At 43.8% G+C, this 26289-nt stretch overlaps 1 protein-coding gene across 1 annotated transcript in view; it reads left to right on the top strand.

Annotated features, from left to right (window-relative positions):
• SH3RF3 (SH3 domain containing ring finger 3) overlaps nt 1–26289 on the top strand; it is a 232250-nt gene that overhangs the window by 148459 nt on the left and 57502 nt on the right. Inside the window, exons 2-3 of the mRNA XM_084539157.1 lie at nt 49–324; nt 6952–7047. Coding sequence (XP_084395283.1) covers nt 49–324; nt 6952–7047 — 372 coding nt within the window. The remainder of the gene's footprint in view (nt 1–48; nt 325–6951; nt 7048–26289) is intronic.

The following is a 26289-nucleotide window of genomic DNA, read 5'->3' as shown; positions in this document are numbered from 1 at the left end:
TTTCTTAAAGCTGTCATGTATTTTTTTTTTTTATTTTTTTTTTTCCAGAGTGCTTCTCAGCTTCCCTACGGCAAAGCTCTCTATACGTATGAGGGGAAAGAGCCCGGCGACCTCAAGTTTAACAAAGGGGACATCATCATCCTGCGGAGGAAGGTGGATGAGAACTGGTACCACGGGGAGCTCAATGGCAACCACGGCTTCTTCCCCGCCAGCTACATCCAGTGCATCAAGCCCCTCCCGCAAGCTCCACCTCAGGGCAAAGCACTTTACGACTTTGAGATAAAGGATAAAGACCAGGACAAGGACTGCCTGACCTTCACCAAGGTAGGGGAACTGTGGTGTGTTTTTTTTTAACAGTTTGCTACTGCAGGGACTGAAGGGGCACTTATGGTGCTAGCAGCAAGGTGATGCTGGGAGCTGGCAGGGTGGATTTCCTTTGCCAAGCAGGATTCCCCCTCATGCCACGTGCTGAAGGACATTGACATCTCCACACCTGCAAATCCTCCTCCCTACGGGGGCAGAACCCACTCTGCAGTGCCCCCAGCAAGCCCTGTGGCAGCATCCTCTGAAAATTGCTCCCATTTTGTCTGAAGGATGCACCACAGAGATAGCTTGGGCCAGGTAGCACACAATTAACACAAAACACAACAGTAATACCCACTTTCTGAGATCATTTTTTCTGTCTAAAAGGCATATATTTCACCTGCATTAAAGTGTTATGCAGGAACTACCGAATTTCTGAAAAAAAAATCAGATCGAAATGTGTCCTTTAGTGTTCCTCATTGAATCAGATGCTTCAGTATTTTGTTTTAAAATGGCATTCAGCTTCAAAATGTACGTTGCATCATACCGTATAGCAATTAGCAATTGAAATGCACTATCATCATATATCACAGCATTTCCTATTTCAAGAACACAAACATATTAAAAAGCAGACATTCAAGAAATAGTCTGTGTGTTGTATTTTTTTTAAAGCTGAAATGTTTAATAAATTCCATTTGGAATGAGGGAAAACTGAGATATTGTCATTTCCTTTGGATTTAAAATGTCACGTTTTCCCTTTCTCCCCCCACCTCCCTTCCTGCCTCCCCATCCCCTCCCTAGCAATTTGTGATGACCTCGGAGGGGCTTCATGGATACCAAAAAACCCATAGTAAAATAAAGCATATCCCCTAATGTTAATTTATGGCATTGAATGCCATGGAGAACCTGCTTATTGTCATTTTCTGTTTTATTTCAGCTGTCTGTGGTTGTTATAGTATCACATAAAGTAATAACAGTTATGCTGGAAATGAATATGAAAGAGATGATAAAAATATCCCTCACCAGGGTTTTACTGACCTCCTCTTTTGAGGCTACTTATTATAGCTGAATGAATTATTTGCAGCATATAATTTTCTCACCAAATGGAACATCTTTTCCACTCGTGCAACATTTCTCAGCACAATGCAATTTCCTAGAGTGTACACTTTCTTGTATTTATTTAAGAGAAGATTTGTAAGCACTTTTGCTCTATAGCGAGCAAAGCGTTTGCTTGTAAACACTGCAGACCCTGCCACTACCTGGACTGATTTGAGCTGTGAAACTCTGAGAAAACGGGCTGCTTTGTGGCAAGTAGTAGCTCTGCACTAACAGAAAGCCAGGAGTTACCTCTGAGATGCTACTAGCAAGTGTATTTGCTGGCGTGTGGTTTCCCTTGCCCAGAGGTACAGAGGAGGTTTATCTGAGAAGCACTCTTCCTAGTCTGCCCGAGGTATTCATCGCTTGCTTGATCCAAGCAACTCAGTCGGGATGGCAGAGTTGCAGTCTCTTTTGTTTGAGCGGGTCCTTTCTTAGCCACTTTGGTATCTGGTCTGTTTGATGCCATATCTAAGTATCCCCCCTTTACAGTAACTGCCTTTTTATACGGATAGTTCTCATTTTCTTGGCTGTCCAACGCCATTCCTATAGGCAGCATTTCTTTCTGCTGTGTAGCTTTAGTCTCCATCCCTCAATTTTCCTTTTTTTCGCCCCTCTTGTTACTCTCTGCATCCTTTTATCCCCGGCGCCTGTGTTTTCCCCAAGGGGGGTTGCTTTCAGTTCTGCTGCTGCTTTCTTGCTTCCACTACGTGCACTGTCACCTTGTAACTGTTTTTATGTCTTGCCTATTGTTCTCTCTGACAGTGAATAATCTATTTTTCATCTCAGGACTTTACCGTCATGTTTTCATTGGTTTTCTCAATGCTAATTTTAGCTGTCACCTGTGCTGGTGAAGGTTCCTGTTTAGCCCAGATTTCAGATCATCTGCTGATGCAGTCAGTTCCTCTGCACAGAGTCACGAGCACTGCCTTGCAGGAGATGCGATTTGTCACTCAGAGTAGTAGTCATTTGAATGTCTCAGTTTGCATCTGAAGACGTCGGACACGATCTCAATTTCATTTACTCTATTTTCTCTTTTCTCAGGTAGGAGAAGTTGCATCAGGACACCATTCATATAAACCAGAGTAAACTGTTGGTGTCCCAAATCTCATTTAATGCTGCCAGACATTTATAACTGGATTGTATATATAAACATACAATAAAGAAGAAATTGGATTTTATACGTAAACATACAATAAAGAACAATTTTATTCTGAAGAGCAACTGTAAGAAGATAAATCAAACACAGGCACCTTCTGTATCACTGTTTTGTTACTCATTTGCTAGACTTTGCTTTTTCTCATCCTCTTTGTTACTGTGCAGACAGAGTATCTCAGTGCAGTAAAAGAAAACAAAGGAAGGATATTTGGGTTTTCCTCTTAGTACTTTTTTCAATATTTAGATGTCCTGTTGTCCCAGAGGTGGACTGCAAGGAAATGAAATCTGCTGCACACTGATCCTCTGCAGAGGGCCTCTACCATTTACCCATTCTCATCTCCTGTAGGCAGAGCACTCTACAGAGAAAAGGCCAAAGATAAATCGATGACAACACTTCTGTATGTGTGGCTGTAGGTTTAAAAACAGGAGGCAAAGAGCAACCAGCACCCTGAGCATCCAGGCCAACAAACAAAACTCAAACTTGCCATTTTCTTATACCATGTGGACTGCTCCCTTAGTTCCCCCTCCCAAATTAGCTGTAGGTTAAGGCTGAGGGTTCCGTCTCTGTTCCCTCCTCTTCGGTGTCTGCAAGAAAACAAAACACCCTGGATCTATAGCTTAACGTGGTTTTCCTCAGTGATTAGTAGGGATCAGACAGACCAAGCAGCTACGTTGCTCTCTGTAATGACTGCCTCCATCCCTGGGTCCATTTAAATCTGGCAGCTCCTTATTCTCACTGGTGTTTGCTATCACCAGAGGACATCTCTCTGCACACTTTTGGGATATGCTCATTGAACACAGCTTTCTAATGTCTCCTCAGGTGACACCGCTGTATGAACCTGGGCTCCTGCTGTTTGTTTTAAAAAATGACCCATCCTTCCTTGGGCTGGGATTTCTGGTTCAAAAAGGATTTCAACTACACCAATGCAAATCTGGAGTAATCCCATTGCTGTCTGTCTGTGTAGTTACTTCAGCCTTAGAATCCAAATTCAGCCCGGTTTTGTTTTGTTTTTTGACCACATTTGTGTGGAGAAGTTCAGGTGGCACTTTGGAGGCCGAGTCCCAGTGGCAGACAAGTTTCAGACCTGTCAAGGTAGCACGAACTGTTTCCCAATCCTTATTGCTAATCCATCAGCCATTTCCTTCCCTTCCCATCATTTTTGCGCCCAGCCCACGGTGCTGGTTAACAAGTGCCCTGCCACTTTTACAGTTACCACATCCCATACTGGTGCCTGGTTGCAGAGCAGCATCCCAGCCCCTTGGCACGCAGCTCCAGCAGCCTTTGCTTTTCAGAGGGACCGTCATGCTGGTAGATGGCAACGGGGACGCTCACGCCAGCTGGCAAGAGTGGTCAGCACGAGCACGGAGCACTGCACGGTGCCACCCTGCCAGCGCCAGGATCTCCCTGCTGCTCGAGATGGGGTTGTCGTCGTGCAGAGCAGCAGACTCATCTGCTTGGTATCGCTCCGTTAATGGCTGTTAATGACGAGAGTAAAAACCAGGCTGTGAGTCACGGCTGTTGTTGGACACAGTTTTGTGCCGTCTCCGCAGCAAAAGGGTTCATTTTGCTGTCAGTCGGATTGCTTTCTGAGTGATTTATCTTTGCCTTCCTTTCGGATAATGTTATAAACTGGAAGCGCAGGTCCTACGCGCCTGGAGCAGGGCTGCCCCACGCTGGTGAATAGGGAGAGACTTCAGCAGGTGAAAGGGAGCAAATAATGAGAAACTTTAGGAACAGGCATAAAAAGAGCACGAGCTATCTTTGTCAACCTACAGTGGATACCATCGGCTTTTGAAATGAGACTTTAGGCTTGGATTCACTTATGCTGCCTGGGAATCAATTTAGTATATGTGAAATAGTGGAGTTCAGAAAGTTTAAGTGGTATGCCAAGAGATCTGTGGCTCTTTACTATTCATGATCCTTTAGGGAACCCTTCTAGGAATTTATAGGTAGCACAGCCATCCAACTAATTTAAGGCATTAAAACAGTTCATGCTGGAGCTTTTGCCAGCCCAGTGTGTAGAATGATGTCGTGGGCTGTGAATTCAAAGAAACTTTCTATTAATAAAGAATGTCAAGAGATGTTTCAGGCTTTGCTGTAATTCTTACAGATTTTCAAAACCCTTCTGAAAATGAATTCTGTAATGGAAAGCATTCTCAAGGATTTGCACTTTGCTCTCCCACAAAGATGCACATTTTGAATGTCAGTATATCTCATTACGTACGACGATCTGATTTTCTCATATATGGCCACATTCAACAGCCAGACTTGGCAGAGCCAAACTAAAATCAGTGTATGGAAATGCTTCCAGATTTTATAAGTCTGTAGAAAGTAAAGCTGGAAGGGACCTTCAAAGGTCCCTCTTCCCTGCCCCATCCTTGTGCAGGACCAGCAGGATCCACCTCTTCTGTCATGTGCCTGTCCAGCGTGCCCCATGGACAAAAATTGCACAGGTCCTTTAACATGAAGGCAAATCGAGGAGTTCAGGGCTTTTACAGTTAAAAAGTTTTTTCTCAGTTTCTTATCTTACATGTGCGTGTGCATATATACCCATACACAAGCACACATAAGATATGTACATATATATATACACATATAGTGAAAGCGTAGGCTCATCACGCTTTCAGTTTTATAAAAAGTACATTAAGAAAATAGCTGAACAAATATAGGCAGTAGAAACTCTCATAGCAGCTTCTTGAAGCAGTGAAGTCTTTTATTTTCTTTATTTACCCTCTTTACCTAGATTCTAAATTTATGATAATCGGTCTTTTGTAAGAGCATGTGGAAACTTTGCAGAGACATATAACTGTCAGTTCTTTACACAGATCAAAAATGGTCCGTGCAGACACAGCTTTGGAAGGGAATGCTATTCTTCTCTTCAGGAAATTAAATGCACAAATTCTTTTTGCATCCTTCCAGCTGTAATAAATAGCTGAAGGTTCAGTCTGTGGCTGTTTCTCTTTGCTTTCCCCAAATGGATCATTCAGATGAATAATTCAAAGGAAACATTTAAACTATTTGAAAGTGTGCATGTTCAAAATGCACACGTTCTCAAAACAGCAAAGTACGTCACCTCGCTGTTCTGAGCATTTTCTATCAATTTAAGTCCATGGTCTGAACAGCTTGGATCAGAAGTTAGTTTGTTGTTTGTTTGTTTGTTTGTTTTCTTTTTTTTTTTCTCCTGTTTGAGAGTTATCTGCAAAAAAAATAAATCTCCCCTCACCTCAGCAGTTAACATGGATAACTTGTTATACAGAGGACTGTATGCCATATGTATACGTATGCTTTTATTTTCCTAGCTGAGTGGTGAAAATAAAGCAAGAAAGGCGGGGAACTCCATCTCAGCTTTCTGGAGGAAAAGGATTTTTTCTCTCTTACAAATTTCTGCACAGAAACGGAGGAGGCTTGGATGGTATGAGAGAATGAGTGGCATATCAGCAAACTTGGCTTCACAGCTTCTCTCAGCCCACTCCTTTCCTGCAGATACAGGAAAGTCTCAGTGGGACCTGGGCATGCAGGTGATGCTCCACAGAGAGGGCTGCCTGCAGCAGCAGCTGTAAAAAGTGGTGCTAGGTCAAGGTCTTGCTTGGTGTGGCAGACTGAGCACACAGATGTGACAGCACAGGTCTATCGATGGGTTAAACCACCCAAACTGGAAACACTCAGGGTTTGTTTCTAGTCATGTGGGCTTTTGTAATGACTGGTATGTTTTGGGTTTTAGTCTATCAAAAGAAACTTTGTACAGTATGAGTCTTCTTTACCAACGCTTTTCTTAATCTGCTTTATAATCAAAGTTTATCTTCTGCTATGATTTTTTGCAATATATCTTGAATTAACTATAGTATTATAACACCATTGGCTTTACCAAACTAACTTGTATCTAAACTGAAGCTGATCCAACAGTTGAATGCAACTCATTTTTTATACTGTTATACTTGCCTTTTTACTTGCTCTGCATTTTCACCTTCTGATTTATTTATTTTTAATGAAAACTGACATTCAGTGCACCAGCAGTGAAAGATAGCTGCTGGGCACCTTGCACTATACTATGTTTCTTGCTGAAAAGGTTTCCAGGTCTACTTGTGCTCGCTGGGATTTCCCACTGAATTTCCTTCTGCAGGAGCCAAGTGTCATGTTTATGCTGGAATGTTTTCTCCTTCAGATTAGAAACAACTGCAGTGAAGACAGGAGTTACCTGTTCCTACTGCTGTGTATATGCACATGGAGCTGCTGGCAGCTGGCATGAGCTGCAGGACACAGTGCTCTGTGGTTGGGATGCATGGGGTAGGATGCTGGTCCAGGACTCAGGGAACATTTCTACATCTAACTATAAAACCTGGAATTTATCCAGTGGAAAAAATCTAATGATGTATTTTGTATATTTTTGATTTTAGGATGAAATCTTGACGGTCATCAGGAGGGTAGATGACAACTGGGCAGAAGGAATGCTGGGCGACAAGATTGGCATTTTCCCTATCCTCTATGTTGAGGTAAGCTCATGACAGGTGGAGGTGTGGGCTTCTGTGCACATCCTCCATTTATTTTTGCACCTGCAAGGGAAGGATAACCTTGGAAATCCCTGCATGAGAAGCACAAAATATACCACAGTAACTGAATTTTTTGGTGCTCTGCCCTAAGGCACTGAGAGTACATTTGTCTCAGTCAATTCAATTTGGAGCAGCGAGAAAAACATACACCAGGAACTGCTGAAGACTTTCCACCCAGCATTTCTGGTGTCATCTCCTCAACGTGTATGGGAAATTGGAGAGGATGACCACAGTAAGGCATCTTGCACATACCCAAGGAGAGGCAGGGGCTGCCAGTGGGTTGGAAGCACCTCCACAGTCTCAGCCATGCCCCAGAAGCAGAGCTCTTTGAAGGGCCTGGAAGTGCCACATGAGTGGCGGGTTTTGTTTGTTTTGTTTTGTTTTGTTTTGTTTTGTTTTGTTTTGTTTTGTGGGGTTATTTTAGCAGGATGTCTTAGAATCAGAGGATATTCCAGGTTGGAAGGACCCATAAGGACCATCAACTCCAACTCCTGGCTCCACACAGGACCACCCAAAAACCAAACCAGATGTCTGAGAGCATTGTCTAAATGCTTCTTGAACTCTGACATGCTTGGTACCGTGACCACTGCCCTGAGGAGCCTGTCCCAGTGCCCAACCCCCCTCTGGGTGCAGACCCTTTCCCTAACCCCCAGCCTGACCCTCCCCTGTCCCAGCTCCATGCCGTTCCCTCGGGTCCTGTCGCTGTCCCCAGAGAGCAGAGCTCAGCGCCTGCCCCTCCGCTCCCCTCGTGAGGGAGCTGCAGGCCGCCATGAGGCCTCCCCTCAGCCTGCTCTGCTCGGGGCTGAGCACACCAAGGGGCCTCAGCTGCTCCTCATGCATGTTCCCCTCCAGACCCTTCACTATCTTTATAGTTCTCCTTTGGACACTCTCTAACAGTTTCATGTCCATACATTGTGGCACCCAGTACCGCACCCAGTACTCAAGGTGAGGCCGCACCAGCACAGAGCAGAGCAGGACAATCCTTTCGCTTGACCAGCTAGCATTGCTGCGCTTGATGCACCCATAGGTACAGTTGGCCCTTTTGACTGCCAGGGCACACTGCTGGCTCATGTTCAACTTGCTGTCAACCAGAGCAGACAAGAGGCTGCTGTCCAGCCTCTTGTCCCACAGTCTATACGTGTATTCAAGGTTGCTCCAGCCCAGGTACAGAATCCCTACCCACAAGGGAGTGAAAAGCTCCTCCTAATTTAGTATAATCTGTAAACTTAGTATGCATTCAAGTCCTGTGTCCAGATCATTTATGAAAACATTGAAAAGAACTGGCCATATAATGGAGCCCAGGGGAACCCGACTAGGGACTGGTCACTAGCCTGTCTTTCACAATTCAGTTGTGTTTGAAGTCTCTGAGAGAGAGAATTCTTTGTCCTGAGCACTTTCCATAAGTCATTTCCACACGAGACATCTTGTGGAGTAAACACTTTGACCTCATGTCCTCTAAGCAGAGCTGTCCTGCCACTTCTTCCCACTGCTATGTGTCCTCCTGATGGTTCCCATCCAGCCAGAGGGTCAGGGGAAGAGCCCAGGGTGCCATCACGGTGGCCCTGTTGGAGCTGCTCTGCTCTCTGAGCACTTCCAGAGAACTTTCCTCCTTCACAGATGAACCATGCATGCAAAGCGCTGATGGGCACCACATGTGTTCCTATTTTGTTGAGGTGCTGCCACTCTGCTCCAGAGGCTCAGCAATCCCAAAGCCACACAGCAGCATCAATGTAGGCTGGTGCTGTTCTCCAGGGTGAAGCATCTCTTGTGTGGGCACAGCAGAGCCCGCTTCAGCCCTACTACATGCAGCTCTGATGCCTGCCTCCAAAATCGCTTCTCCAGATTTCTTAGTTAATGACTTGAGACAAAACAGAGATAATTAGTGCCTGACTACCTAATTATTAACTCTGACAATGACCAATTTGGAATAAACTATCATTAATACACATTGCATTCCCACAGTTGACAAGAACAATGATATTAAAACCAGAATGTGTAGGAGCCTTTATTGGGAAACCAGCTGCTGCCCATAAGTTAATGACTAGTTTTCTTCTACTCTGAGCATGTAAAGACCTCTTCAGTTTGTTGTGATTAAATCAGAGAACCAGGATTTCTCCCAGATTCCATCCTTTTTCCCTTTTCTTTCAAGTTCCTGAGGGTACAAGGTGACTGTCCTGAACTTTGCTACAGAAAGAGCGAAGAGGGGACCTCTGCCAGCCAGGCACTGTTGCACAGCACCACCTTTCCCCAGCTCTAGTCTCGCATGCAGGCTGCAAGTGCTTGCGCTGCCTACACACCATACAGCATCCTGATGCCTCTCCCACCCTTAGGTATCTGTTCTCTTTAATTACTGCTCCTGTAGGATGAAGGTCTGGGAACCTCAGAGGAGCAGCCTGCTGGGAACAAGTGCAGTGTTGTCTCACTGAAGTTCTCAATGCACTAGCTTGTCCCAAGCGGCCACAAAGGAATAAGAGGAAAGGCTGTATAGAGTCAGAAGATCAATACTGGAAGTTTCTAAAGAAATGTCAACAGCAAGGCACCCAGCACCACGAGAGAAGAATGCACTTACGAATGTGTGTGTGCATATACATTCATATACAGACACGTATATAAAATAAGTACAACTATGTACCTTTATGCATATACTTGCATAATATGCACACATATTTCATCTGCACAAATTTGAAATTGGTAATATTAAAGTTTTCAAATGAGACACTTGGATGATACGGACATAATACTTGTGCCATGATTTGTAAAGCCAAAGGGAAAAGATCCTCCAGACATAAGCATCAGCCCCCTATTTCATCCACATCCTGTTGGATGGAGGCCTTGTTCTGAGTATGAAATGGGCTTGTGCAGCTAGTGGAGTTTTATGGTTATTTCACTGTTGCCAGGTTCAGATGTTACTTTACATTAAAAATTAAGGGGATGCAGCAGGCCAAATCCCAAAGAAGTTTTGAAAATCTCAATGCCAATGTTTATGAAATAAATCCATTAAACAAGTAGTACTTCCATCTAAAAACACTCCCTGAGTCTGTCCAAGTCCATTAAGCGGTTTTCAAAATCTTGGCAAAATGTGCAGAATAAGCAAAGTTTAACTCGCACAGTAGCCTTTTACTTGTGCAAGTTTATCAGCCAAAGCATGTGGGATTTTGCCTGGCATCCAAAGCTGTGCACTCCGGAGGGAGCCCAAACAAGGACACTTGCCCTTGCGACAGCAGCCAGAGCTCCAAAAACCACTCTGGTTGCTCATGGATGCTGAGTTTCTGTGCCTGGGAGGACAACTTCCAGAGCAAGACTGTTGTGTCACAAAGCAATGGCACAAAACACTGGACAAAGATACCAGAATAAATCTGCTCCCGGCAGTGTTTTAGAAAGTCCGTATCTCAGCCTTATGTGTGGTTGTCCAAGCAGCCATATTTCACACAGTGCAAAGTGGCATATTCTTTATGCTTTGCTCCTCAAAAGTGTCCAGCAAGGATGCTTGCAGGCCTGCTGTGCCTGAGAGCTCCCTGCAAAGAGCCTTTTTCCTGTCTCTGTAGTGTCATCTGTGTCCTACAGTCAGAGAAGCTACAATAGCGTGAGCAATAAATATTTGCAGCTCACTATGGCGACTTTTGCAGAGTGAGTCACACACAAGATGTGGTCAGGGAGAGTTTACACCAATTTTTTTCTTAGTTTGTTGCCATCCTTCATGTCCAGTAGAAGTCATTTGGGATGATAATTTATGTTTTAATTTGGCTACAGAAAAAAAAAACACACAACAATCAAAATTATTCTCAAGGTGCCTTCTGCCTGGAAATAAGCATCTTATTAATAATTTCCATAGTCTGAAGTCATCTTTTTGCTGGGAAGTGTGTAGGACCTGTAAGGAGTTCAAAGTCCTAACAAGATTTCTTTTATTGTACTGTCTTCAAGCTAGCTCCTTCATTCTTAATAACTGCTATTATCTCTGTTTGGAAGTTGTAAATGCAGCGCCGTTCTGTCTAAAATTGGGAATAATGAAGAATACAGGGTGTCCTAATAGATTCAAGTGTGTGGGAAGGAAATTTGAGGGCACGCCTAGTATGTGAAAGGCCAAATCCTGCTCGGATGGATGATCAGTAACCGTAACTTCAGAAAGCAGAGCTGTTAGACCCGAAACTCTGCCTGCAGCCCCCAGTGCAGAGAGGCATTGCTTGAGATCGAGAAACCTTAGGAGTCCGTGCTAGAGCAGGGCAATTACGTGGAGCACGGCTGTGACTGTAATATCAGCATATTACAATTGATGAAGTGCCAGCCCATTGTTATAATGTTTTATGACAGCAGGGGCACTGAAAGCTGTGATTAAGTAATATTGAGAGTTTTTAAAGGCTTTTTACAGAGCGGTGAAGCAGCGTAGTGGAGATCTTCTGTTCTTCACAGTCAGAAACAGGAAAAGGTGGAAAGGAGGTCTAGGAGAAAGAGGGAGGAAGAGAACTGACAAACCCGATGGTCTCAGTGCCCCACAGCATGGATACAGGAGAGTCCCGTGAGATCCAGGGGAAAAAAGATCTTGTCAGTCAGTGTTTAGAAGGAGTGCAGACAAAGGGAAAAAAATAATCCAAAACCAAATGCATTTCTTAAAGAAAACAATGTTTTTTCATTCCAAAATGAGCTTTGCACGTGCAGAGCACTCCTCTTAACAGCTTTGTACAGTACCACTGGTTCTACTGATCAGTAAGAACAGCTCACTCCATACAAGGGTACCCAAGCACATTTCCCAGGATCCCAGCTGTGGTCATTGCATAGCGTCACAGAAACCCGTCTTCCCAGCACAATTTGTCCTTAATTGTGTAACTACGTCTTTTGCTGAGGGTAACCTTTAGTTAGCCACCAGGTCAGTGCAAACAGTGAAGAGTTTAGTGTGTATGTGTCAAGTTAATCTGAAGACTGAGTGTTCCAGGAGGAGATGAGAGAGCCAGTCTGAAGGCAGTGAAGCCTATCCCACAGCCCAGCCTATAGCCCTGCCTCACTTTGAAGTGTTCAGCATTTTCCTGGTGCTGTTGCCCACAGTCTGACATTCAGTCTCGATGGCAGATTTGGGATTTTTTTTTTGTCTGTCTGCAGATTCCCAGCTTAGTTCCAAATATCCAAATATCATTGTATTCGTGAAAACTGCGTACTTCATGTCTACATTTTCTTTGTTCTCAACCTTTTTTGGTTCCTCCCTGCAGCTGCAGGACAGATGGATCCCTATGAGACTCCCATAATGAATTCAGCCTCAAAGCCTGCCCCATCACTTAGAGATGTGTGGCCTCTGTGGGAGCATACTCTACACCTTTCAGAGGCTCACTTATGACATCCTTTTAAAAAAGGGATCATTAGACAGTCATTAAATAGTAAGGTTTGTTTGGTGCCCTATCAAAAAAAAAAAAAGAAAAAAAAAAAAAAAGGAATGATCTCTGTTTTTAGGGACTGTCAAAATGGTTCCAAAATGGTTCATTTTAACCTTGCTAGTATCATTTAATGATAATAAAATTGGGGGATTTTGAGAGGTGGATAGAATGAAACTGTAGATGGTTTTAGAAAAGCTGACTTACTAAATCTCAGAGGAGCAGATTCATCCCTGTAGTAAGTAGGTGTAACGCTAATGAGTAGAGAATTATACCCATTAACATCACAATTGATTTTTTCTGTTCTCTTTCCTTTTGTGTGCCAGATAAAAATGGTATAAGAACCTTGTAAATCTGGCAATAATGTAAGCTGTGAGAGGAGTTCAGCTAATTTCTGTTGAAAAGCATTATTGATATGCGTTTTCAAATTTTGTAACTACATCGTTGTAAGACTCTCATTCCTGCATCTTCGTAGTTTCTAAAAAGTTGGTGCAACCTGATTTCCTCTTGCATAGAAGACTAGAATATTCCAGCATCCTTTCTGGTTTCAGATTTCTGCGTGGATGGAGTATAAAACACAGTTCCCCTGTTTCACATTCAAACTGAAACATGCAGAAGTTGTGTTGTAGGCTGCAAGAGGGACCTCAGTAAGAACCTGTACACTTACTACTACTTTCACGTCAATCCGTGGATAAAACTTATTGATTTAAAGTGTTGTCACACACATACAAAGTAAAATCATTTAAATAACTTCAAATAACTATGATGCCAGTCAGCAAAGCTAAGAGTATTAGCAGTCAGAAGGGAGAAGAAGATTAAACATTCAAATGTGCTGCTGTTCATTAGGGGAAGCTTTGGGTAAGTGTCTGTTGCACATTTCTGGAACATATCCAACTTCTCAGTGCACTATTTTCACTGCTTTCACCACTTGTAATGTCTCTAGCTTATATAAATATATAGAACATATACCATCCTTCCCATTCTGTCCTGGAAGTGTTGCTGAAAAGCGACTTTTGTGCTTTCCAGATGCGGCTGGTATAGCCCAAATGAAAGCTACAGTGACAGGTCTGGGATTTCTGTGTAATCAGTTCTCAGTGCAGGTTGTTGCTTTTAAACACGTACTTCTCTCTACTAGCAAGGACGTAGGACAGTCATTCTCCTTAGTCGGGTTCCAGCTATTGTGAACCACCAGGTAATATACCATCCCTTTCAGAAACCAGTCAAGAATTATCTTTACAATAGCCACTGTATTTGCATCTACTTGAAACTTTCTCCCGGACCATGCATATCACTAGTTTGTGAGTCATATATGTATTATTTTTAATCTCTGTCCCACCCTTTCTGCATAACAATGTCTTATTTTCCCTTTTGTTTATATGAATGAAGAACCTTTTGCTCCTTGTTTTAATGTAATGTAAATTAGCATGACTCTGGGCATTTTTTTCCCATTTTTCTTAACCTTTAAGTCATTTCTCTGAAGTTCTCCATTACTTTCTAGCATCCTTCATGAGGTGATTACTCATCCATATTCTGTAAGATTTTCCTCTGTCTTCAGGATACAAAATTGAGCTAGTGTTAACACCTTTGGACTTAAATGCCCGCTTTCGCCTACAGTGGATTAGCTGAGCTCCTCAGCTCCGTAGACTTGTTTTAATCACTCATTCCCCTTAGGCTATGTCTGGACAAGTCGATGCAGGATTGCTTTCTGGTTTCACATCGGGGAGCATGTTCCTCCTACATCAACAGTTCATCTTGAGTGGGTGCCACAAAGAGGAAGCCTGCGTACAGAGGTGGGTGGGAGCGCTGTCACCTTTGAGTCATCCTCCAGCCCAGACAGTCACGAGACCTGCGGGGAGCTGTGGGAAGAGACGGCACCTAAATTTAGACATAGCTGTAGGTTATGAAAAAATGCCATTTGGAAAGTGACAGTTTTAGTTACGGGTCTTCTGTTGCTTCTCCTCCTGCCTACTTTCACACAAATGAATTCATAATTAAGTTATTCAGATTAACATGCTATGACCAATCTTTCTATTAATCAAAACCATATCTAAACACTTACCAACTCTTATTGTTTCAGGGACTGTTGAATCAGAAACTGGCCAGCTGTCACATTCAGGAATATCTTCCCTACCCACCCCCCATTATTAGTAACATCTGAAGTTCCTAAATTTTGTTTTGCAAAAATAACTCTCCAGGGTTATTTATAGGCAGCTTCCAGTCCAGCCAATGTAAACACACAGCCTTGGCAAATAAGATCATTTCCTGACTCTTTAAAAACATATATATCATTTTGATATCTGTATGGGGCATGTTTTAAGTGCTGCCTACTAGGAACTGAAAATTGAAGTGCTAATTATGTACCTAAGTAAGATGGCTCATGATCAGATAGCAAGACTTCTAGCCATCATCCGCTCACGGACTTAGAATCACAGAATCATAGAATCATTAAGGCTGGAAAAAACTTCAAGATCATCTGGTCCAACCGTCCCCCAGCCACCAATGTCACCCACCAAACCATGTCCCCAAGCACCAAGCCCAACCTCTCCTTGAACACCCCCAGGGACGGTGACTCCACCACCTCCCTGGGCAACCCGTCCCAGTGCCTGGCTGCTCTTTCTGAGCAGAAATGTCTCCTCATTTCTAACTTCCAGAACTTCCCTTGCAAAATCCTGTTTGTTGTCCTTCTCCAGTATAAAAAGACTGGGGACACTCCTGCCGTGTTTTACATCTGCTTTCAGCACACAGTGCTACTCACTAGCCCTTCCCTTTACCTCCAACTCTCCTGAACTATGCTTGTGCTTGAATACGTGTTTTTCAGCCCCTGGATGCTGTTCTGTTTTGTTTCTGCTGTTTCTATGCTGAGCTTTGGTTTCTGCCTCAAAGTGATGTCATTATGCTGCCAGAGTTGCTTGTGTTACAAAAGCAGCAGCTGATGGAGCCCCATGTTCCCTGGACAGAGAACGATATCACAAACTGTTTTCTCTTCCTAATATTTTCATCCATTTTAGTGTTCCCTTTCTCTTGCATTCCTTTTGTCCCTTTTTCCTCCCTGTTTTAAACTTCTAAATTTTCAGTTACATTGTAAGTGAAGAGACAGCTGCTGAAGCCCAGTCTTACCACAGAGCAGATTCAGGAACGGGACAGCAGTTCTGCCTCCAGTACCACTTGTGGACTGCGAAATACTGCTCCAAATCATGTGGGAGACCTTGTAGGTCTGTAGGTACAGCTCATCTGTCCAAGTGCGATCTTCCTCTACAGGCCAGCTAATTGTCCAGATTGCCCCTTACCACTGAGGCAAGCAGGTTCTCACAGTCGAGGAAACAGACATTGCCACTTCATGGAGACATCTGAAATATGTCAGCCTCCTTGTAGAAGAGCCTGTTTCTCTGCATTGACTAGGAGGGGAAGGCAGGGGTGACAGCTCTGGCCTAAGGCAATGGTGGGGGGATAATCCTTGACCCCACTCTGCGGTGGCTCAGGCTGTGAGTCTGTGCTCTGCCTGCTGTGCAAGGGGAAGGCCCACCACAGGTGTTGCACGCACAGCCTGCACATCTCTTCAGCAAAGAGTATCTACGTTCAGGTCAGTTCTTTTGTGTTATAGGCAGTATTTATCAATTTCCCCGAGTACCTATCTGTCAAACAGCTATCGATGTTTGTTCTGATATTGTTAAGAAACGTTAAAGCTGCCGTGTCTTTCAGAATGAAACAAGATGTCCTTTCACATCTCTTACAGGGTTTTTATTGCTGTTATTGTTGGTTGGTTGCTTGTAACTATCTCTGACAAGTGAATGAATGAGCTTCTGACAATGCTTAAACATACATGCAGCAAACCTTGGGGAAGCCCAGGCAAACCCTTTACTACCCATGACTTCCTTATTCTGCTCCTGGGGTAGCTGAGGCTACACACACACAAAATAATAAGTAATTAATTAAATAAAAATAAGAAGGAGATGTTCACTTGGAAGCAGATGTTTCTAGTGGGAAAATACCTCAGGCAAAGGATCCATCCATCCCTTTGGCCCTGTCCCCGCTCAGAAGGACCGGTTGAGTGGGTAGGATATTAGGGTTGGCTTTTGCCTGTGCATTTGCCATTAACCATTCTGAACTTCCCCGCAGTGCCTCCTCGTAGCACCCAACCATTGGAGTGAAACATTTTAGCAATGGCACAGTTTTCTGTGGGCCTCTGTGCCATCCCCCACGGAGCACACCCGCTGTCCCAGGCCTGGAGGCAGCTCTAGAGCACATCAGCAACCCGCTCGCTCTCGGGGAGGCAAGGGAAGGGGCTTTTGTCTTTTCCAGCCATTGATCACCTCTGACAGCTTCTAAAGATCGCTTCAGTGGTGCTGAATTCTTGGCATCTTTTTTCCTTTTGAAAAAGAAAATGTCTTTCGGTCTCGCTTACCTAGAGCTAATGCATGAATGTATATTAAGAAGCTGTATGTCAACAGATACACGATTTGTCTAGCAGTTAATGAAAAATAAAGTCCTCAAGGACTTCATTATGTCTCACACATTCTTCACTTCATTTCCTACGGTTGCTATTACTGTGCGTCGCATGTCTTAATTAGCTTCCTTCCTGGGGAGCTTTCCTGGTGCTGCAGAGCTCTTCCAGTGGAGATCAGCAATCCAGGTGTAGCCACAGAGGGAGAACAGAGGATTTGAGGACAACCATGGCCAACTGGCTGTCTCCCCTGCCCCTTTGCTGGTGGCAACAACCTGATGAGCAGAGGGTAAAACGTGCCCACCCATCAGCTGTGGCACTGGTCAAAGGAAAGTGGGCCCAGTATTAAAATACCAGCCTGTGAAAGGGCCTAGAGGAGCTGGAGGCTCATGTTGTCCTTTGCTATGTGTGTGATGGGTGTGTTAACCCCATCAGAAGGACAGGATGGACAGCTGGTGCTGGTGACACCATAAATGATATGCTGGGAGTTGCCTGCTAGAGTCCCCTCATCTCTACTTCCAGAAGATAGCATCTTATATAAATAATGTTTCTCCCATGCTCAGGAGTTACTAAATTTGGTTAAGCTTGACCCTCTAAGCTTTCAAAGAGGAGTCATCTCAAGAACATACGATATGATGAAGCTATGAAGTGGTTTTACCTCTTTCATTGTTTCTTATTGTGGCAGTGGTCAAACTCCCTTTATACTACACTCAGAGACAGGGGATTGCATATGTGTGCTCAATGCTTGCTTCAAACAACAGAAATAACATGTGAAGTTGATTTTTAGTCTGAAAAAAAATGTCATTAGCTGTACTAAAACCAGATGTTAAGTCTTAAATCCCCTAACATTTTGTTAGGTGTTAGTGCTGAATATTGAGAATACCAACTTCACAAGACTAGAGGAGGAATCAGTTCAAGCAAATTAAAACCAAAAATCAGAAACAGGGGAAGAGAGTTGGAATTAATTTGGAGATCTCCACCTTTTCAACATTTTCTCTAGAGTACGGGATTGTGGAAGGCCCATCCCTTGGTATTTAGCGTGCACTGTAGAAGAATTTGCACGCAAGTCCTTCATCTTGGTTATTTCTTTCCTCTACAAAATAGATCTGCCATTGTTTATTTTATGTTCTGCTGCACCATTTTGGGGTTGGGTGATCCTGTCATTATTTTAATCTGACAAAAGCAAGGGCTGCTGCCAAAGGAATTGATTATCCTGCTTTTGCCTCAGCCACGACAACACTTTCACGTCACTTCCCTTGTTCCAGACCTAAGAGACTGAGATGGATCAGGGAAAGCTGCTCATTTAAGCTGTCATTACTTTGTTAGTTTCCAGTCATGTCTGTTCCCTCATCCCTTTTACTGTGTAGCCACATGAGCATCCACGTGGATACAGGGCAGAAAGTGTGAAAAAGGGAAAGGAAGGCACGTGGCACCTCACGCTTACCTCAGGAAGTCATGGCCAGGGCACCAACCCTCACCCACAGATATTCTGCAGGCGATGCTGCTGTTGAATTGTGCTCTAACCCACCAAATCAAAATGGTGAGGTGAGGAACGTTTGTGCAAGCAAGCTCCTCTTCCTCCTGGTCATCCCTCAATTTATCCGATTATTTTATTAAGTTGTAATTTTATGACAAAGGAGCACTGGATACCCCGTAAACAATGCTAACAATATTACCCTTGGTTTAAGTAAGGCTGGAGGGAGTGTCCTGCTCTAAATCTGACTTTGAAGTCTTCCGATCTGCTTAGACACAATTAAATCAAATTGACAGGAAATTTCATGAGGGAGGTTTCCGTAATAGAATTTTTCTCTAACAGAATTCTTCTGGAAACCTTGGGACAAAGCAGGAGAGGCACCAGAGCATTCAGGCAGTGGTGGACTCATGCTGGAGGTACTCCCTTGCCCAGGTTCTCAGGGGAGGGCACTGAGGGAAGAGGCAACTCTGCTCCATTTTACTGTTTATTGAGAAGAAAACAATCTGCAGTAACAAGGAGAGCACTCCTGGTTCAAGCCCTGCCTGCTTTGATATTGGTGGAGAAAGTAAAGCAGTTCCCTGAACCACAACATGTTCTGGGAGCTCTTGGTGCACCTACTGGGCTTCTCTGCCCCATGGAAGCTGGGTGGCTTCTTTTCAGCAGCTGCTTAGGGCCATGCTCTGCTTCAAGCACTACCTCTAAATTTTGGCAGATGAGGGTCTTTGATGGCACAAGAGTGCTCCTGAGAGCTGAGCTTAAGTTCATAGCAAAGGACATGTCTGTCTGCTTTCGCATTGAGTAACTTTCTCTCAACACACACCTGAGGTTTCAGTGCAGTACACTGTCAGAGTTAAATGTGTTATTTTTCCTATTTGCTCCTTGGTTAAAGAGGGATCGATGTGCTTTCATGACAAGTAATAAAGACATTGCCCATGGGAATCACATCCTCACACCTGGCTCCATTCATCTGTGTATCTGGCAATGCTGCACAGTCACAGGACAACCTGACTGCTGAGCATCCACAAAAATCAAACTCTGATCATCTTGTATCCTCATTAGGGCTACATCCTATTACAAATCCATAACAAATCCGTAACAAATGCAGACCTGCCTCATTCGTGACCTCATGAAAGTGCTCATCTGCTGTCAATTCTGTCCTTCTCATGGCCTTTGCTTTCCTGTTGAATACATACAACTTGCCCATACTTGCAAACCTTTGATTATTCATTTCTCTTATGATCTACTGTTTTTTATTTACTACTGGAAGATCAACTCCTGCCTTTGATCAGCTAGTGATGCCAATCACTTCATCTTTTTTTTTTTTTTTCCAAATTGTCATTTACTTCTGTAGTGCTCTGTTCTTCACTGTTGTGAAGAATGCTTCAAAGACATCTGAACAGCTGCATCAGCATTGGTCCTCCAGACCCCTCTCTGAAATTGTTCTTAGCTGTGATGCCTACAGAAGATTTCTGATGTGCCAAGTCTTTTGTCCCTCTTGCTGATGAGGCTGTCTCTCTGTATACTTTGACTATATCTATATATTGTCCTCATCTTAATTTGTGCTTTCTTTGTGGCAAGAGCTGTCTTTTTGCTCTGTGTTTACATGATATTTCTCACAACGGAGCTGTGATCCGTAGTGAGAATTCTCCAGCTTTTAATGGCAAATATAATAAGCATTATTAACAAATGTGTCTGTGTAACTTCATCACATAGTGTGGTTGCAGTCTGCAAAAACTGAGTTCCCTCAGGACAACTTGTCTCCCTGCCTAAAGAATGTAGGTGCATCCCAGGGCAGTCCATTTTCAGGAAGCAATGGGTTAGGAAAATATTTGGACTTGAGTAATGTTGGGGGCGTGGGGGGCTACAGTGGTCTGCCCTTTCAGAGAGATTTCCTACTGTGCAGACTTCTTGTTAGCCCATCAATTTTGCCATCTCAGAACTCAAACAACATGGCCCAGAGCAGTGGTTTCCCAAATTCCTTCCAGTTGCAGCACACTAACATAAACAGCATTTGCATGTGGATGTCATAAAAATGACTAATGCCGGCAATCATTGTACTTCACGGCTGTAACGTGACACATGAGCCCAAGCATCCTCAGGGATCTGCTCCGAGCTGCCCGGCGCTGGGGCAGCGGCACACCTCTCATCTAGCCGTGACACAGCGGGCTCGGACAGACAGCAGAGGGTGAATCCAGCTTCCCGTGTGCTTGCAGGAGCTGTTTTGCTGCCTGACACAACAGCACCGGATATGTGTCCTCTGCCCCGAGCCAGAAATCAAATGCAGGGGGTTGAACAAATAGCATTTTCTCGTTTGGTAGCCGGAAAGTTCGGTGAACTCCTTGGCTGCGGCCATTGGCAAGTCTGTCGACAGACATCGGCCCCTGACCTCGGCCATGTACCCAATCATATTTTAACATCTATGATTCTCCAAAGAAGGCTTTGGACGGTTCCTCTAGCTGTGGGACACTCAGTCACACCACGAGTGCGAGGCTGAATGCTGCCATTTTCACAGAATCACAGAATCACAGAATTTTCTAGGTTGGAAGAGACCTCAAGGTCATCGAGTCCAACCTCCAACCTAACGCTAACAGCCCTCCACTAAACCATATCCCTAAGCTCTACATCTAAACGTCTTTTGAAGACAAGAATTTGCAGAGTCGAGGGAATTCGTCGCGGTTCAGCCCTGACAGATTTCTCTTCCAGCAGATGGGGGGGGGGAGGGTTGTGAACCCAATTACATCATCGTACAGCACAGAAAACACGCTTTCATGTCTTGCAGGATGGCTTTCAGAGCCTTCAGCTACTGCTCAGGCTCCCTACACAGGGAGATGCACGTGGTTATGCCCTGTGCAACAGCCACTGCTTCCAAATGCCCTCCCAGCCCATTTGTTACCCACCTTTCACCAAATATAACAGAAGTATAAAGGTCTTCAAGGTAAGACACCCTTGTGTGAAAGTTGTTTTAAGATGATTGGTTGCTGTACAGAGTGAAGGAGGGTGTAAAGTCATGCTCCCACTGAAGGAACGGAGGGCTGTGGTGTTTTACCAGGCCAGCCAGCTCTGGCAGGAGCTCCACACACACAGTATCTAACTATACGGTCCCATGGGACATCACTGTGTTGCAAATAGCCTGTACCACATCCAGCAGTCCAGGGAAGTAGGAGCCACAAGAGTACACAGTCAAAAATGTCTCTTTCCTATGTATAGCACACGCGGGGCAAAGGCTGTTTATCACAACCCGTTAGTGCTGATGTCTGCCTGGAGTGAGTACACCTTGGTTCCTTTTGCAAGCAATTGAACCAAAACATTTTCTTGGCATTTGCTTTCATTCTTCATTTCACTGCTTTATCAGAGATAGAGACAGCAGTACATTTATTTGTGTGCAATTCCCCACAGGTAATCTTCAGTTGCAGCACATAAAACTTAATTTTCCCCAATTGCATGAGATTTCTTATTCTACACAAAGTTGTAAATCACCTCAACAAAGACTCCTTGCCTGCTCAGTGCAGGCAAAGCCTTGCAGTGCTTGAAAAATGACTTCTGTTTTCCCACATGCTCCTTGTACTGTTATTCCAAGGGCTTCTTAGATTAATCCAACCTCATGCTTTGTGCGGATAACAAAGCATGATGTGGGGTGCATTTAGGCCTTTTTCTCAGCATCCACCAGAACACTTTTGTAATCAAATTCAGAAAGGAATCATCTTCAGCATCTATATTTATTTTAATGTTTCTTTCATCCTTTTCCTTTATCACATTAAGTTGGAAGGAAGTTCTTTCCTTAAATAAGGCATTATAATATCGGTGCTTCCTTCACAACAACTCCGAACATTACAAATGCAGTACTTTCGAGCACAATATTTCTGAGAGTGAATCTCAGAGAATGAGCCAAAGGGCACGATGTAGCATCTTGAAGATGTGGGTCCATGCCACAATGCACACAACAAAGGTCCGTGCAGCAATGTGAGCGTAATACTACCTGGTTCACAGTCCCATTTGTAATTGCTTGGGGTCACACACCATTGTTTGGAAGTCATTTACCTTGAGACTCACAGACTCAATGTGTGCATTTACTCCGAAGTGATCCTCAGCCTTAACTGCTGGTATTTGACCCATCAGTTTTCAGCTAATTCAAAATGTTTTAGGTATTGTTGCACGTCCAAGAAAACAGTAGTACCAGGAGCCTTGTGGGACATGAGGGAAAGAGACAGAAAGTTGCCAGAAAACGTTGGAAACATGAGGCTTGTCTCTCTGTAAAGCAGGTAGGCTCTGCAGATATTGCTCAGAGATCACTTGCAATCCACACAGCTCTTCTCCAGGATTTTTCCTAGCCCGTGCTGAGGTTTCAGCATCCAGCTGGCTCAATGTTTCTGCACGAGAAGAGGTTTCTAGATTTCAGCACAGAGCTGCTTCAGAGGGCTTCCCTTCCTCACAGTAACTGGCAGCAACTGTAAAGGGCTCATCCTGCTGCCAGGCATCAGCGAGGTGTGAGGATTACATCTGAGAAGCTTCTGGGAGTGCTCCTGAGTCTGTCTTAGCCTCTTGCCCTGGCTGCTACCCAGCACGAGGCTGCTCACACTTCTCCTGCCAGCACCAGTATCTTCTGCCTCGGTGCACATGGGCACCTGTGCTCACAGAGGCACGAAGGTTTTCCAATTAGCAAGAGCAAGAGCAAGGGAGACTCAGCACGGCCAGAAACCCAGTGGCTTCCTCCCAGGAAAATGACACTGTCCTTCCAGATCTCCAGTGGCTGTTCCTCAGCTCAGGGACCTTGAGCCTCAGGCCCAGGTACCTGAGTGAACTCCCAAACCACCATACACTTGGTTATTTCCATTATTTTTAGCTGAGAAATATCATCTAGAAACAATCTCTTGATGGGCATCTTGTCAAAAGTAGGATGATCCAGGGAAGTGGTTCAGTCCTGATGAATTTCTTTTTTTTTGATGATAAATCAGTTTGTCAGTAAACTCCTCGCAGCCTCCAACAGGGACTCTTCTGGTGCTGAAATTGGTGCCAGATGGGCACCAGCCCTTCCACCGTTGAAGACAGCTGGAGTTTTGCCACTGACTTCAAAGGAATTAGGATCAAGCCCATGAATTCACGACTGCACTTTTTATTTAGCTTTCTGAATAATTTATAAGTAAAAATAGGCTGGATTCTCCCACTCTTTCTGATCTTGAGTAAAGCTGTATTTGGTTATTTTTCTTGGTTTCAAAGGAGCTTTGGTGCCATCCTGAGCATCTCATTATGAAAAAGGGTGCCCACAGAGGACAGACAGGAAGAAAAGAGAAGGAAATCCTCAGGCACACTGAAGACGCACAGCAGATCTGAGATTCAGAGATGACAGATCAGAGTAAGATAGTCCTCATACTTGGAGCTGAAGGCTAGATAGCTAGAATTGTTTCAAGGAATGGGGAGGGATGAAGAAATCACGCTTCTTTTTGGTGAGTTCATTTATTTTTAATGCCATTGCAGTTAGTTTTGTTTTCGTTCTTCTCAGCATTTGGACATTAGCTTCCATAAGGTAATTAGCTGCGCTTTGCTCCTGAGCAGACTTTGCAGCAGACCGAACATTTTTCTGGGATTCACCAAGCTATGTGTTTGCTCTCTATCACTGCAAACCATTTTCCATCTTAAAACTGTTTGGAAAAAAGGGAAAGAAAAAAAAAAAAAAAAAAAGAATCCCAGTTCACCACCCAAGGCTTAGTGTTTACTTCTGCTGCACGCATCATTTATTTTCATTCTGCAAGATCATGATGACACGCTCGTCCAAGCACATGCTGTTCTAATATGCTACATTCCTTCGGCCTCTCAGTGCGTTAGAAGTGACATTGCTGCTAAATGAGAAAGGCCTTGTAAGACAGGGAAATAGACTGCTAAGTACCACTCTGCTGCCTCTCAAGGAACCATGTTGAGGACAAAAATGATTGGCTTGTGTTTTTCCAGACTGCACAAAAACACGTACATGGATGACCCTGACTAGGAAGGCTATATATTTTGGGACTTCTCTTCCTTCCTTCAGAACTTGCTGACACATTTAGCAGGCTTTGGGATAGGGAACAAGGCTTACACCTCGGCCTGTGAGCAGAGGGACGGGACACTTGCAGTTTGAGATGTGTCCTAGCAAAGTATTTCTGCAGCTATCATTCTGTATGAATATGTTCAAGCAAACGCCTGTATTGCTTTTCTTGTATGTTCTGGGTGCGTGGAGTGACTGTGCTCCCAGTCACAGCGTGGGGTTTCAGAAATCTGTCCTACATGATGGATAAACCACTTGCAGCAAATCTGTTTCGCATTTTCTTGTCCTTCCCTGACAATAAATTAGAAAAGGCAATACTGGATTGTTGCAGAGATTAACACAAAACCATGAAATAATGCTTTGTTTTAGCTATAGTATTTTCTCTTCAACCATGCCACACTAATGATTCCTCATTAGAAGACAGTGCATAAATGAATAATTGAGATAGGGTTTTGTGGCTTCTGCCCTATGATTTTAAATTGTCCATGGAGAACTTGGGAGGCTTTCCCTAAACATTTTTAAATCCGAATATATGAATCATATAAAAGATTACAAGTATAGATGCATTCAGTATGACTTGTTTGAAGAGCCTTTGGCACAGCTTTGGCTGCTAATATCCCATTAGGAAGCCTTTGGAAGTAGCATCGTCTGTGCTAACTTACCCCGTGAACATTTGCAGTATTAGGTGAGGTGTTGTATACTTTCTCCTAACACCCATTTGAGTCACTGGGAGGTTTTGCTGCTTGGCTATAGCAGAAGAAAGGCTGTACCCTGCATTTACCAGTAGGGATAACAATAAGGAAAAGCTGCCTGAACTTCCTGAAATGCTGCTTTTTGGAGATGAAAACGCTTCCATAGATGCAGTCTTCAGAGGAAACTCGCAGGGACAGAGATTCTTCCATAGCTATGTCCTTACTTATTCAATAACCTCACTGTGCTTCAGAGCATAAATCATAATACTAGCGAAAACTAATTTAATGAGGGCATAAGAACTTAATATTTCCTGAAAGTAACTACTCCAAACTGAAAGCACGGTAATAAATTCAGACTGTTTATTTTAATCACAGAATCAGCTGTGGAACTCCAAGTTGCCAAAGTTTCTGCAAGGCATAAAATGGGGATGTGCGTGATCTGCTCAATATTTATGAACTGCGAAGTATAAAAATTAGCAGTCCCTAGGTGGAAATATTTTCAGTCTTTCGCAGAGACATCGTGAGGAACTTTTATTAATAGTCTTAATTTTCCTTTCTGTTCTCCTAAGTGCTTCCTCTCTAAAACCTTGAGCATGACATTTTTTCCTGACCAGTTTATTCTTTTTATTGAGTATGGATTGATATGAGGGGTTTTTAAACCTTTTTTTATTTAAAAAAAGCCTGAAGTAACATATTTCTATCTTATGCCTGTATTTGAAGAGCACCACCCTTCAGCTAATTCTTTCTATACAGACAGAAAAGGCTTACAGAGTAAATGAACTGTTGTTTTCCTGAAAGCCTTAATAAACTGCACTTTCTGGTTCAAACTGGCTGCAGCCTAACAAAATACTTGTGGACGTGTGTAACACTGAGGATGTAAGCAATCCTTCCTTATTCAGAGAAGAGCAGCGTTTTAGTCCAATCTGTGGCACTTTGGTCTGTGCCCAACATTAAGCTTGCACCAAAATATGTTGCTAAACCTGGCAGAGAGTGAGGCCAGCTCTTTCACAGGTCTGCAGAAGCAAATCCTGTACCCAGACCTCAGTGCCTAGAAAGCTAAGAGCCTTCAGTAGCAGAGGGAGGCCTGCTGCCCGTCCCCTCTCTTGGAGAAGACAGAGCTGCTGTGGTGGCCGCTGTGTGTCACAGGGTCCCTTGGAGGTCTGAACTGCACTGCAGGAGTTTTGCCAGTCCCGTGGATTAGCAAA

Source organism: Aythya ferina (assembly GCF_964211825.1).
Source record: "Aythya ferina genome assembly, chromosome: 1".
In the NCBI taxonomy this organism is placed as follows: Eukaryota; Metazoa; Chordata; class Aves; order Anseriformes; family Anatidae; genus Aythya; species Aythya ferina.
The sequence above is the reverse complement of the archived record's forward strand: the minus strand, read 5'-3'. Positions and strand labels throughout refer to the sequence as shown.